This window comes from Chaetodon trifascialis, chromosome 17 (genome assembly GCF_039877785.1).
Source record: "Chaetodon trifascialis isolate fChaTrf1 chromosome 17, fChaTrf1.hap1, whole genome shotgun sequence".
NCBI lineage: Eukaryota > Metazoa > Chordata > Actinopteri > Chaetodontiformes > Chaetodontidae > Chaetodon > Chaetodon trifascialis.
The window spans coordinates 19,494,149-19,509,999 of record NC_092072.1 but is presented as its reverse complement, the minus strand read 5'-3'; the positions used below and the strand labels follow the sequence as shown (position 1 = coordinate 19,509,999).

General features: G+C 43.6%; 1 protein-coding gene across 1 annotated transcript in view; it reads left to right on the top strand.

Moving 5' to 3' along the window:
• The first annotated feature begins 12,788 nt into the window (after nt 1–12,788).
• Nucleotides 12,789–15,851, top strand: part of kcnk9 (potassium channel, subfamily K, member 9) — a 36,292-nt gene continuing 33,229 nt past the window's right edge. The window contains exon 1 of the mRNA XM_070984820.1: nt 12,789–13,395. Coding sequence (XP_070840921.1) covers nt 12,789–13,395 — 607 coding nt within the window. The remainder of the gene's footprint in view (nt 13,396–15,851) is intronic.

Here is a 15,851-nt window from a genome sequence, read left to right as displayed (position 1 = left end):
ATTGTTATTGTGGATGCATTAATTTAAAGTAAGTTAAGCCCACGTAGTGCGGTGAGTGCCTAGCCCTTTAGAAAAAGCAGCTCTCAACCTTATCAATGTTAAGGGCCCAAGCATTAATCATTATGGGACCCTGTTAATTTTGACTGTGGGGGGATACAAAATAAACCAAGTAAAACGTCAGTTACACTCCACAAAGACCCCTGGGTCTCCACACACTATGCAGAGAAACACCACTTAGATGGGGAATATCATGCATTCTGTGTCGTTCATGCTTTTCATTAACCAAATGAACCACTTTGAAGTGGACAATAACTGGACTGACTTTACTTTAACCAAGTGGATTACTTTGAAGTAGACTATAACTAAAATTTACTTTTTAACTTTTATTCTATTGGACACTTTATTCCATTGTACACTTTTCAGTGCTGGTATTGCTGCTATAATATATTGTAAAGTATAATGTAATATAATATCACCTGTACACTACTATATTTCATGACAATTACAATGGCAGAGTAAATGGAGTTGAACAATTTTGCACATTGTTTTACTGCTGTTAACCTGTGATGTGATGATAAAGTTTTCCGATTCTGATTCATAAGTCATACTTGTGGTAAGAATATGTCGCACATCAGAAAAATCACAATGTGTCACATTTGACGCTTCGCAGGTGATACCATCAGGGCTTGCAACATTTGCTCAAATACATTATGTGAACAGCTGTTAGGAGCAGCTAGCGTATTTAGGCTAAGTTAGTCACTGTAGGAATAGCCACATCTCACCCACATCTGCATTACTTATAAGAGTCACATATACCTGACAACTAGTGATGGGTCCGGCAACACTGATGCGTCGGCGCACGCGTCGAGCTCATAGAGCAAACCCTCGTGTCGGTGTGCGTATCGCTTTGAGAAAGTCACGTGACCGATGCAGTAACTGTTTCTAACTGACACTGACGCGCCAAACTGTGTTTATAAGGAAGCGCATCTGTCAACGGGATGCAGAGATACCTGGCAGAGGGTAATATTGCCTGGTCCCAGGATCCTATGAGATACTGGGACAACCAAAAGACAATCTATCCAAACCTCTTCCGGCTTTCCTTACAATTTCTCTGCACTCCAGCCCAGCAGCTGTCAGTATTCAGTGACACAATATCGACATAGTATCAATACAGTTTGGCAATGTGTCGAAATGCTTCATGATGCCTCATCTACCCATCACTACTGACAACACATACCTGACATGCCCTCTGTCTCGCTGTCTTCTCCTCCCCTGATCTCAATGTCTTCTTCCCCCATCTCGTCTTCTCCTTGCACCTCTTCCTTGTCAGGCATCAGTGTTGGTACAGACTCTATGGGATTAAGCAAAATTGAGGGTAATATAAGTGAATCTGTTTTGTTAATGTAAGTGTTAAATAAATAGCACTATACTGTGTTATATTTCTATACTGTGTTCAGGGGTCTTGATATCTCTGCAGCTCTTTACTAAACGAAAATTAATTTTATTCAGGTGTACTTTCAGGTATACAATGTACTTTCTGGAGCTGGAGAGCCCTCTGTTCTGATCAAACACTCTATAGTAATGATTGCCATCACATTATAGAACTTTAACCCTTTAAGAAAAAAGTTTTGTTTTGTTTTTTTAAGCAAAAAAAAAAAAATAGCACTATTAAATGTACACAATTCCAATGGTATTCCAATGTTATTCAAATTGGTAAATGCTGCACATTCCTATAACAGTCTATTTCAGAGAATTAATAAACAATTGGGTCATGCATAGAAATGCTGTGTATATACCGTCTGGGGAGATGTCTATCTCGTCAAGATTCATCCCTATATAGTCTCCAATCCGCCCCTGCTGCATAGCAAGTAACAGCTTGCTGACTTTGGCAATTTGAAGGGTGTCCAGCTTGAGCCTGTAGAAGTCTTCATGGATCCTAATATTGTGGCCGAGGTACCTTGCCAATTGATCACGGTCTGCATCTTTGAGATTCAGTACACTCGACAACGTTGCAATTTGTTTCCGCAGCTCTGTGGAGCGAAGGGCTTCTGGGTTTTTGGCACCACATTCATTTGAATATTTTCGAATACAATCAGAACCTCTGAGATAGGTGTCTTTTTCCGGACGTGCAAACAAATAGATGTTATTTTTTTTAATGGCACACTCCTCTCGTTTATTGCACAGCAGTTCAAGTGCTTCTTCAGTCTGTGGAGTCAGTAGTAAAGGAACACCTTGGCTATGTTTTCCTGGCAGTTCAATCCGAGTGAAATGTGAGAACATACTCATCTCGTTGGCTGTGAGGTGCTGTCTGACTTCTTCAATAGGTGCTGATTTCTTTCTTGAATGAAAGAACTTCAACTCCATCTTAGAGACTTCACCTTCCCTTCGGCGGTTGAACAGTATGACATTTGTCAAAGTAGCCTCACACAGCCGTTTCCAGTTAGCTGCTGAAACCACCTTTTTCAATTCCTTGATGCCTTCGGTTACCTCTTTATCTAGATGAGCATGAAGAAGTCTAACATCTTCTGTAAATGGTAAGAGCTTGGGAGCATTAAATTTGGCCTCCCTGAGGTCCCTCCTGCCATGGCCTGACATGTACACGGCCCAGTGACTATCATAAATAGTGGAAAATGCATGGTACTGCTCTGCTTCTGCATGATCCAAGTTCTGCAGTGCTTCAGCTCTTAAGTACTTTGCCACGTTGTTCAATCCAGTACCCAATTTACCATTAAGACTTGGAATTTCAGACCTTGAAGTCTTTTCGTTGAAACCGACCACATGACGTGCAACTTTAATTGTCTCTTTGAAATTCTCAGGGCTCACTAGGTCTTGGATTGTCTTCATAGTCGTTATCTCTCTTGCTGCCTTTATCATCCTACCAAGACTCCTTAGCTGCTGTGTGACAGTCTTCTTATTGCCAACTATGTCAGTACTACTACCCATGACCTTGTTCATTAAATGGCAGCCAAAACCCCGGATCGCTGGATCGGTTTTGACAATATCAGTGACATCATCTTGACGCATGGTCTTGGTCAGATCGTTAAACATTTCAGATGTGTCTGAAGGTGAAGGTTGTTCAATAGAGCAGGTGGCCAGCACTCGAGTTTTAGAAAACGTCTTCTGTGCCCCTTCTTCAGATGGTCGTTTGTCGCATTTTCTAAGATGTTTCCACAACAGTTTCCTTGCAAAAAGTCCAAGACAGTGGGAACAGTGCACATATTCTTTCTCCGAACTGTGTGTTCTGGGTCGCTTCTTTGCGATGAGGCTCCCTTGTCCACTCTTGAGTACAGATGCATTGTGCTGAAAGTTGCCGCTACTTCTTAGAAAATCCAAATGACGTTTTCTTTCCTTTGACCCCTTCTTGTAACTGAAAGCCTTGGCAACTTCGGCCAGATTTCTGTGATGACGCTCCAGATGTCTTGCATATTTAGTTACTGAAGTTTCACAATAGTGGCAGTACTGCTTTTTGTCATACACCCTTTTCCCATCTGACTTTTTGGAGACTGCAGGAACAGACACAGATGGAGGAGACAGTGTTGTATCACCATCTTCTGTACCAGGAGGACTTTCTGATGTGGTAGGGATGCTGCTTCTTGTTTTCCATAAACCTGGGGCTCTGCTCTGTGATGACACTGTATGGCCTTTCTTAGTGGTCCTATTTTCTTTAGCCTTCTGTTTGGATATCAGATCAATCATGTCATCAGAATCATCTGTGCTGTCCTCACATTCACCTTTAGGAGGTATATATTCATCTCCCATGTCTACGCTGGAGGAATCCCATTCTGATTCATCACTCAACTGATCCACTGTGCCATCCAACTCCAACTTGTCTGAAGAACGATCAACTGCGAACTCATCTTGCTTTTTTTTGGTTTGCAGCCGGTGCTGTCCTGTCTTCCGTCTTGTGTGTTCTGCTGTGAGTGGAGTGCTGAGACCAGCCGCACTGTCGCACTGGGTTCTCAGAACCTCTGCTGGCTTCTGCAAACACAATACAAAAGCATGTGGTCCCCACTAGTTATGACACTGCCCTGTGAGAGTAAACAAGTTTCTACCTAACAGAAATAGGCTGCTGAACAAGAAGGAAAACAGAAAGCCAAACACTAAGTGTTCACTTGCTGCCTAAGAACTGCACGAACCACTTAACCTTGCACATCTGAGAAAACATTGCAAAAACATAGTATATTAGCTTGCACAAACTGATACATGCCTTGCACAATCAGTAGATGTATGTGGAACACTTGAAACTGAACTGTGTAGAGTCTCACAGACTTGGTGGCGAAATCACAAACTGGGGCTCTTAAGCTGTGCCTTTATGAAATATCCAATCATCAAAATTAACATCCTTGGAAAATAACTGAGACCTACCTATATAACCCACTTAACACAAGGTCTGCAAAAGCTTTTGAGATTTCAAAGTACGCCATGTTCCGAATATATCTTCAATCTAACAAAAAATACCGGAGTTATACATAGCGATTGAGTCATTGAATCCATGTCCCACCTTGTCATGGGGCTCTGGGCAAGATAAGACGCCTCCAACAGTGGCTGGAGGAGTGCTCAGAGGAGACTCCACAGGCTGTTCAATAGGCACAGGGACCTTGTCCACCACTGGACTGTCAGGCGAGGTTCTTGACAGACCCTCTGCTGACTTCTGTAAAGCAAAATACAAAAACATGTGTTCCCCAATAGTTAAAAGAGTGGGCCCTGATCCAGAAAGTCTTAAATCTATCAAAAATGACAAGAATCCTGCATAGCGGCTGAGACCTTGAATCCATGTCCCACCTTGTCACAGAGCTCTGGGCAAGATGAGACGCCTCCAACAGTGGCTGGAGGAGTGCTCAGAGCAGACTCTGTAGTTGGACCAGCGACCACGTCACACTGGGGTCGTGGCAGAAGCTCTGCTGGCTTCTGCAAACACAATACAAAAGCATGTGGTCCCCACTAGTTATGACACTGCCCTGTGAGAGTAAACAAGTTTCTGCCTGAACAAGAAGGGAGACAAAGCCAAACACTAATTGTTCACTTGCTGCCTAAGAACTGCACGAACCACTTAACCTTGCACATCTGAGAAATCATTGCAAAAACATAGTATATTAGCTTGCACAAACTGATACATGCCTTGCACAATCAGTAGATGTATGTGGAACACTTGAAACTGAACTGTGTAGAGTCTGGACTCTACTTTTATGCACTAACCAAGTGGGCTTCTTTGAAGTGGATTTTAACTGGACTATCAATCAAGTCAATTCACATGCATGTTGGAATCGCCATGTGCTGATCTAAGAAAAGGAATAGCAGTCATATCAGTTGATAGGCCTCTGCATTAGATTGAATGTTAACCTAAAACTCTGATTTCAAGTTGGGAGGCTTCAGCTCGATTCATACTCCCGTGCGAGTTTTGACCTACAACCCCACCACGTGTCGCTGTGGGCTTGCAGGTTGCTTGTTGTCTGTGTGAGACTGCTTTGCATACTGAGTATAAAGTAGGCTTTACTGAATAAATTTGTGAATTTCATACTCAACCTCCAAAGGATGTACATCCTTCTGTTTCTTTTTAATGTTCTGGTGCTCTCCTAATCTCTTCCGTTTTGTCTGTTCTGTCGCCTTTTTGTCCATGCTCTTCTGCAAGGGGTAAAACAAAGAAAGAGAAACTCATGACTGAAAGTTCTTCTTAAGCCAGGTCACAATCTGTGATTTGTCGGAGCATGTGAGGAGCGCATGGTGATTCCTAAATAACTACCACAGTGCAGAACTACTGTATGTTGTTTAGGCATTATCATTCTAAACCTATATTCTGGTTTTGCTGTGGTATCACAGACTTGGTGGCGAAATCACAAACTGGGGCTCTTAAGCTGTGCCTTTATGAAATATCCAATCATCAAAATTAACATCCTTGGAAAATAACTGAGACCTACCTATATAACCCACTTAACACAAGGTCTGCAAAAGCTTTTGAGATTTCAAAGTACGCCATGTTCCGAATATATCTTCAATCTAACAAAAAATACCGGAGTTATACATAGCGATTGAGTCATTGAATCCATGTCCCACCTTGTCATGGGGCTCTGGGCAAGATAAGACGCCTCCAACAGTGGCTGGAGGAGTGCTCAGAGGAGACTCCACAGGCTGTTCAATAGGCACAGGGACCTTGTCCACCACTGGACTGTCAGGTGAGGTTCTTGACAGACCCTCTGCTGACTTCTGTAAAGCAAATACAAAAACATGTGTTCCCCAATAGTTAGGAGAGTGGGCCCTGATCCAGAAAGTCTTAAATCTATCAAAAATGACAAGAATCCTGCATAGCGGCTGAGACCTTGAATCCATGTCCCACCTTGTCACAGAGCTCTGGGCAAGATGAGACGCCTCCAACAGTGGCTGGAGGAGTGCTCAGAGCAGACTCTGTAGTTGGGCCAGCGACCACGTCACACTGGGGTCGTGGCAGAAGCTCTGCTGGCTTCTGCAAACACAATACAAAAGCATGTGGTCCCCACTAGTTATGACACTGCCCTGTGAGAGTAAACAAGTTTCTGCCTGAACAAGAAGGGAAACAAAGCCAAACACTAATTGTTCACTTGCTGCCTAAGAACTGCACGAACCACTTAACCTTGCACATCTGAGAAATCATTGCAAAAACATAGTATATTAGCTTGCACAAACTGATACATACCTTTCGCCATGGCCAGTCTTTCCCTCCATAATCATAGGAAATTTCTTCGCCTATACTTATGGGCTTGATAGCAAAGAGGCAAATGTGAATCTTCTTATCAACCTCCACTAGCCTCATCCTACTATTTGGGTTCTTGTGGTCGTCGTTTACGAGCCTACCAAGAGATCCATCTTCTTTGGCACCATCAACACTAAAACAAAACAGTGGATTTAAGATGGGCACGTTATGAAATAAATTATGAACCCACTATTATGAAATATAAGTTGAGAACTTGCAGCCAAAATTTTCCTTTTTTTCCTGGTGGAGTGAGAAGTAAACCTACCACAGAGACTTTCCAGCGAGGTCGAACATGAAAACACGTTGAGTAGGTGTGTACACCTCTCTCCTCCTCTGTGCTTCTGTGTCAGAGATAAGGTCGCCTCTATACTCAAGGATAAAGTCACCTTGATTGAAGGGTCTTTTGGCGAATACTCCACGCCCTGTAACAAAAGTGGAAAAGTTTATGCAGGGGTCAGGGGAAAAAATAATATGACCTGGCTCCCTGACTTCAGTATCATTGGTGAGGCTCATTGATTGGTATACTATTGATATAATAGTAATATTGGACTCAGATTTAAACCTAGAGACTCAAAAATATAACAAGTCTTTTTTTATCACGAAAGAAACATTGCCAAATTGCGGCAGTTAGCGTTTTCTGTTTTATCTTCTCGTTTCTGTGGTCTTTCTTTTAGTGTAAAGCCATTTGAACTGCACTCTATGTATGAAAAGTGCTGTATACATAAGGATCATCATCATCATTATCATCATTATCATTATACCTCCAGCCATAACAACATAAAAATTAAGTTGGGAAATTTTGGTTTGGCAGATTTTTGGTCAGTTTTTGGGTCAAACACTGTTTTCTCTGTTACTGGCTTTTGTGACATGTCAGATTACTCACCTTTTTCATCATTAATGTACAGTGCTTCAAGGCTGTCCAACTTGTCAGACTTGTCCTTAATGTGAGATATTGCATCCGCTTTTGGATTGACCCTCCGTCTCTTCTCTCTTCCTGTCATCCTCTCATCCTCTGGACCTTTATGAAAAAAATGTTGTCCAAATTAAAACACGGCTTACTGAGGATCGATTCAACCATTTTATAATTACACTGATTACTCCACAATTTTTTAAATGATTATTCTCCAGTGATGTTGCTAGGTTTTCAACATTGTGGGTCCTGGGACTCACAGGTGATCTCACCAGAGGAGCCCCAGATAAGTTATATGAGTCCCCAATAAAATGCTTTAAAAAAAAAACAAAAAAAAACACAAGATACAATTCAACTTGTACTTAACCTTATGTGGTTATAATTATCATTCAATTATCATTCATATCAGATGGTATATCATTAAAATAAACGATTTGAGACTTATGCCCTTTCTCTATCATTTTGATAGTGAGACAACATAATAAATATCTTTTTGTATCTGTACCAGTGGCTGGGTCTCAGTCGTTAGCATTGCAGCTTAGCTTAGCTTAATACATCGAAGTCTATGGGGATCAGTATCCTACTCGGTTTTCGAAATTGCTCCGGGTTGCGGGCTGGAAACTGTTGAAACATCCAACGACTCCCTGTAGTTTTGCCTTGAATATTTCTGCAAGTTGCAACAATATATTTTCGAGGTTTGATCGTCGGTGTCGTCTATTTACTTTTACCGAGAGACCTAGCGTACCTGTCCCAGAGCCAGCTGCAGCTGTTGTTCACCGGTGTATCCCTCCGCGCGGAACGTAAACACACTATAGTTCCGTGTATCAAACGTCTTCTAAAACGACTAAAAAGGACCGTCGTTTTTCTAATTAACATCTAAACATGTTTATCTTATATGCACATGTAGGAATACCAACTTCGGGGTTTCTGGAACGTTTATTTATTTACTTTTACGAGTAGGCTACGGACGTCCATAGACTTCAATGTATTAAGCCACAATGCTAACGGTTGAGACCCAGCCACTTAACGTGCAAGCACTAAAAAGATATCGATCATGTTGTCTCGCTATGAAAATGATGGAGAGAGGGCATAACTCCCAAATCGTCGGCGTATTATTTTAACGGTGACTACGGCATCATGAATTTGTCACTGGCAACAAACAGCAGGGATCGGTGGCAACTAACGGCTAACTCCAGGCTGTGTAAGTCACGTCATTTCGTCTTCTACTATTTGGAAAACACACGAAACACAAACACGACTCACCTCAGATACCATATGATTAACGCTGACAGAGCGGTTTCATGAGTGTGTTACTGTCCCATGCTATCACTGATTGTACCCATGCTGGTTTGCTGTCTGCGCGCAACAGCTGTAGTGCTGGTCGCTTTTCTGTGTATCTAATGTACGCCGTTGCGGTGTTTTCGGCCCCTGCTATTTTGATCGTTCAGTGTTCTTTTGATGGTCATGGTCATGGTTTATATTAGCTTCTAGTTGCGTTTCTGAGCTTTCTGTGGGTATGCCACATGCCTACAATGTTATTCATGAAAGGAAGCCGGAGCTTAATAAGCCCGACAGCCCGGTGTTTCGGTTTCCTAGTTTAGCATCCCCTTTTGCACAAGATCATATTTTTTAATTCAATGTCAACACGTTTATTGTCGGCATAAACGTAGCGTTTGATTTAGCAAAAACATTGCTGCATCCTCTTGACACACAGTGGTTAATTTAATTTGTCCTTTTGAAAATAACTTGCATATTGGACGTGGCTAAGTAAGGCTAAAATTAGCAACATCACTGGTAACACATCACACGTAATCGTTACTTCTGCCACTATTCCGTTTGTTAACATTTAGCAGTAAACAGTTCAAAGTATCAGCAATGTTAGCACAGGACTAATGGTAGTAGGCACTCGTGCTTTATGAATGCATTTAATGACAAAATAATTGATAAAATGTGCTTACCTGTAGTAACCATGAACTTTTCCATTTAAGTCCGCGAAAAGTTTAAGTCCGGACTGACGGCTGCAGTAGAACGATTCGCATTGGCTGGATGGGCGGAGGGGCGGTGCTAGTCATACACACTTCCGTAAGTGTGTATCAAAGTGTAATGGCAAACTCTTGTCACTAGAGGGAGCAGACATACACACTTGATACACACAAATCTGCCAAATCGTGACATATGGAACCCCCTCTGAAATTTTGCTGGAGCATTCTGGAGGTGTTCTTGAGTTGATTTAAAGAAAAAAACTTGTGGGACCCGAATTTTGGTCCCCACAAGTGAAGTGGTCCCCATGAGATTGGTGGGCTAACTCCTTTTTGTCCCCACATGTGATGGCATGGGAGAGCACACACACACACACACACACACACACACACACACACACACACACACACACGGACATTCTCACCACAGACAGTAGTGAGACATTGCAAGGCACTGAGGATCGAGGAAAACGCCACCTTTGGGGCCGTCCACATTGAGAGGAGTCGTCACAGACTATGAGCACAGGGGGCGCCGGTAACCAGCCCCCCCCCGACCCTGACAGTCAGGTGAACCCCCACACCAAGGTGGGAAGCCCCCCCACCAGACAGGCTGAAGGGACCCAAGGACAGCAAACCCAGCAGCAGACCAGACACAGCTCTCAGTGTGGAGGACCCCCCTGAGGAAACACTGGAATTAAAAAGAAAAAAAGAGCATAAGACAGAGTAAAAGACATCTTATAAGATGAGTAAAATAAATTAAACAGTTAAAAGAAGAGAAATACATCAGATAATAAGTAAAGTATATAAAATAGGATGAAATAATACAAAATATAAAACAGCAAAATAAAAGGCATCAACATAAGATAAAACCTGATAAGAACATCAGAAGAATTAAAAGGTCAGTTAAAAGCCTGATTAAAAAGGTGTGTCTTTAACCTTCTTTTAAAAATATCAACAGTAATATCATACTGTAACAGATCAGTCCCTCTCTCTTAATTGTGATGTGATCAAGTAGTATGTAAGAGCGCAGTGTTGTATTATCATGATTTACAAGCTCTGGCCTGCAGATCAAGAGCCCACCGAGGTTCACTGTCCTCTCTAAAGACAACGGGACGAGCTGGGAGGCCCTGGTACTTCAGAGGTTAATGCACAAACCATAACACTCCTGCTTTGATCTGGTCAGGACCTTTGTTGCATGTTGTACCTAATCTTTCATTTTCAAGCCACTAACACACACCATCAGTCTAAGCGCATTTGATCTCATTTTACAACACTGATAGAACTGTGGAAACATTGTAGAACTCATAATGAATCACAGTAACACCAACGAGGAATACACACATAACCGCTGTGGTACTCTACAACATAAACTCATACAAACAAAAATTCAGTCCAGCATGAACGCTCAACAGTTTTCCTCCTCCACCAGTGTCATTTAGTTCAGATCAAGAACAACACTTCAAAAACTCTCAAATCAAAACTCTTAGACTACAGAAACGTATAACAGATAAATCATTTTAAACCGTTGGAACTGCATATTTTGCATGAGCAGCGGCTTTGTTAAACATTCCTCAGTGTGAACTGAAAGCATGAAGGTCGTAGACGTACATTTTGTGGTCACTGCAGGAAGGGGCCTCATTGTCGGGTCATAATCATTGGTCACATTAAGGCCCTTATCACTTACTAACAAATAATTTAACAGTTAATCATGTGACAACAAGGTATTAGCTACACTGTCAGCCTGGAGTCTGTGGGCCCCTCGAGGGTCCGGCCTGCTCTACCCAGGTCCACCCTTGTTGTCTCTAGCAATCTCTTTATGTTTACTCGTCCTTGTTGCATAAGATGCGTCTCTATGATTCCTCAAAGTGTGTGTATGTGCGTGTGTGTGCGTGCGCAGTGAGTTGGAGCGTATCGTGCAGCATCAGTCTGTCAGCCTTCAGCACCTTGGACAGCGCAGCAGCCTGTGCAGCTGAACCCGGACTGGAGCTCTGATCTCCCGCCGCTGCAGGAGTGCAAAAAGCACTAATGTGAGCATCTGAGTGGAAGTAAACCCTCTCTGTCCATGTAATGAGTAGGAGTGGTCATCAGGGGAGGGGTCGCGCGCCGTGGAGACGCGGGGAGGTAGTCAGTTGTACCCCAGCAGATTTTTCCCTGAGAGAAAGCTTCTCAGAGTAAACAAGATACATCAGGCCAGAATGTGGATGATTCGTGACACTTGGAAAGAGAAAAGCACAGAGACAGGAGGAGCAACGCCCACCGATTAGAGTCTGGAGTGTGTGGAGACATAAAATGTGGAGCCTTCAAAATACGGGCAGTTCGTGACACGCATGGTTAAACTCAGAGGCCCCCGCACGACGAGGGACTGCACATGCATTTTTCCTTTCCCCCCTTTCTTTTTCTAAAAGCAGCTTAAAAGTGATCAGCAGACAGTGCGGGAGAGGGGGCTTGGATGTGCGCAACGGAGCATGAGTGCCGCTGCGGGCACAGAGCGCGCTGTAGCCTTTTCTGAATGTTGTGTGTTCCTGCTTCAAAGTATCTTCTTTCTAACGCGCTCCATCCTCTCCACATGCTGAAAAAAGACAGAGATTTGGGGAAACTCTTCTTTGCGATGGAATCTGTTGTCGGTGGTGATCTGCTGCGTGCTTGGAATGTTTCTTTTTGTTATTCCTATAACAAGTGGTGAGTTGATCCAGGAACAAGGCAGCTGAAATGAGGAATAATGCTGCGAAATGTCTGATGTGATGATCTGCGCACTGTGAGAGTAACATTTCCTAACTTGATGTTCCTCTGCGATACTCTGTGACCCTCCCGTCTTATCGACGACTCAGCACATTTCTGATGAGGATGTCTTCTGTTTGCGAGGAAGATTTAAGGATTTCACAGAAATGTGGTTTTGTGTGTGGGGGGAATGGCTGCTGAATATAGCCTGAACGCTGACGATGTTACAATGAACAGGTTGGTGTTTAGCTGAAAGTTAGAGACAAGCGGAAAGATGCTCAGTTCTAGGACATTGTGAATCACACCACAGACAAAGTGAGAGTGAAGCATCAAAGAAAAGGAAGCAAAGGGGATCCGCCAAAGATCTTTTATTTGCCAGGAAAAAATTTTATTCAGATCAGCATAGTTCACTGGAGGAGAAAAGAGACCAACAGGCGATCTTGGAAGCAGCTTGTTGATGGCACTGCGCACCGGGAGGACTTGGTTTGGGCAGGTCTTGCGCAGGGTCTTTCGGCTGCAGGGCTCCTGGTCCAGGCGATCGAGTAGTCTCTTGTGTCTCTCCGCAAACCAGGAGCAGGATCTGGGGTTCTGTCTCCGGGATCACCACAAGGCGGGGGCTTTCCACCGCTGCTCCAGCGTCCACCGCGGCCACCGTCACCGGAGCGCACCTTTATGCGCCTCCGCCTCCAGGCGCTGTCCACACGGCTTCCCCCACGCTTGCTGCGCCTTCCCGGGGAATCCGAGGGGACATGAGCCCCTCGGTCGCCGGTTCCTGTTGGCCATGAAGCGGCAAAACGTGCGGACCTTGTCCCTGATCATTTGCACGTTTACATACCTGCTCGTCGGGGCCGCTGTCTTTGACGCCCTGGAGTCCGACTTCGAGATGCGGGAAAAAGAGCAGCTGGAAGCCGAAGAGAAGCGTCTCCAGGGGAAATATAACATCAGCGAGGATGATTACCGCAAACTGGAGACCATCATCATGGAGGCAGAGCCCCACAGAGCCGGGGTGCAGTGGAAATTCGCAGGGTCATTTTACTTTGCCATCACGGTTATCACCACCATAGGTAAGTCTCAGTCCCAGCTCTAAAACGCGTATAACCGAGCCCTCATAAGCATTACAGGTGCGTCTCACTGTTGCGCAACAGGACCTAATTTATGATAGGGACAATTACATTTTAAAGGTAGTTAAACGGGAGCAAGTACGCGAAAGCACCTGTTCATATTCAGAGGAGTCACAAACAGTCCGACCTGATCGCAGACATTGATACTGTACAAGTATTAAGATAAAGTTTTGAAGTAACATGTTGCAGTGTACTAGTTGATCCGAAGGGAGCTGTAGTGCGAGGATTCAGCTTTGTGCCACGGCGGTGTGACAACATGAGGCTATTTGGATTTACAGTTTACAAATCACATTTAGGCCAGATGACTTTGAAGAATGACGTAGCGCCCTCAGAAGACTGTTCACACATACATATGATTTCCTTTGGTGCAGCTGTAGTACGTTATGATTCAACTTTGGCGGTGCGTCATCAGGATGCAACGCAGAGCATGACAGAGTGTGAGGACTTCAGGGTGTAAGACGTGCCGAGATGTCTTTTTAAAGCTTGGGGAGAGGAGACGCGGGGCTGTACAGGAGGATAACGAGGCTTTGAGAGCGGGACAGATTGAGCGCGGCTGGAGGAGAAGCGGCAGGCGGTGTTGTGGTGCTGAACGGACAGCTCCTCCGAGTTCAGCCGCAGGCAGGACGAGAGTTCAGCAACTCTCATCTGACGCCCCTCGACTGATCCGGGTTTACTTTCAGTGTTTATTCCTGAGGTTAGATCGGCGCTACATAACAGGGTCGCGCAGGGAGCTTTCCACACACACACACACACACACGCGCGCGCGCGCGTGTTCAAAGAGCTATTTAAACACTGCTTTACTACAACAAGTGAATGTAAATGAAGAGGAGTGAGCCATGAGCGCGTGAGGACAAATCCATGCAGTTTTCATTAATGCATTTAATTGATATGATTCCCCCGAAAAGGAAACATGGATTACATCAGTTTGACGCGACTCGTGATGATGCATTTGCGTCATAAAGATTTATTTCAAGCTGTGAAGGAGGGGTCCACCGAGTTTCTCTTTGTTTACGCTCCGCAATCAAACCACATTCCTTCTGCATTTAAATCGGCACAATACTGGGTGAAGCCTCAGTGGACTGAGTCGGAGTTCATTTAATGAGTTCAAATGTACGAGGCACAAGTTAAAATCCAACCTTTCCAATCAGTCATGAGTGCACATCATGTGGTAGGCACAGCGTTTTAAATGAACTCCCCTTTACGCAGAGGTCACAGACGCGCTTCCTCCATTATGGAAGTCAGATACTGTTATTCAAGATGAGGACTTTTAGCTGAGGGAAACTAATGCACCAGGCCTGTCCTCCAGTTTGCCAGGCAACACTTAAAAGGGACAACTGCACAGAGCAGCGAAGGTGGATCCACTGTTGTTTCTAGGTTACAGCAAAGAGAGCCATTGTAATATTCATGTTCTGTGAAGTGGCTACATTTACTGCAGCGGACGGTGTCTCCTCTGTACGAAACAGGCCGCTTTTATGCATTAACACACTCTTAACAATAGTAACAGTAACAGTAACAGTTCAGGGGACATTCAGAGCTTTCCTGCAAAAAGTGCAGAAATGACCTTATTTGACTGCCTGTGTTCATACGTCCAGCTGTGAAGAAGAAGTTGTTTAGATAAGTGCAAAGGAAGAGAAAACTCTGCCAGAACAAATGATTGTTTTCTTGCAGATTGCAAGAAATCCATGTTATTGTCAAATTACTATCCTGTTACAAACAGAAACACACCTAGTATGACCACATTGTGTTATAATTGTACACAATTTGCTGCCTAAACAGATGATTTCTGCCAAATCACACTGAAAAACTAACAACATGAGTTTCTGAAGGGGTTGTTTCACACATACACGTAAATGTCTCAAACAACAGCAGAACAATTTTCATTGCACTGAACAGCAGTTTGACTATTTTATGTGCCATTTTGTGTGACATTCTGTATTTTTCTAATTGTCACCAAACCCCATGAACAAACCATAAACCAACAACTAAATGACCCCACTAACTAATATTGTTTGATATATATTTTTCCTCTCTGTCATAGAGTTCCACTAAACAGGAGTCATTCAGTCTCATTTTGAAAATGAAACAATACATCTGTGACCCATTCTTAAAGATTTACATCTTCAGTGGTGACAGAGAACAAAACACAAGCTGTGGAAGTAGGAAGGTATTGAGAGACGGACGAACACGTTGCTGTTTTTGGATGTTTCAGGCCCATCATTAACTATATTGTTCAATGCTGAATGTTCAACAGTGCACATTGGAGCAATGGCCTGCTCTATGAGAGGTGACTTTCTGCATAAAAGAGGAGCTAAGAATGGACAAAATGGGCATCAGGTCATATCTTTGCTGGTACAATATGTTCAGTCTGAGCAATATCACTGGAAGTTTGGGACAGATCG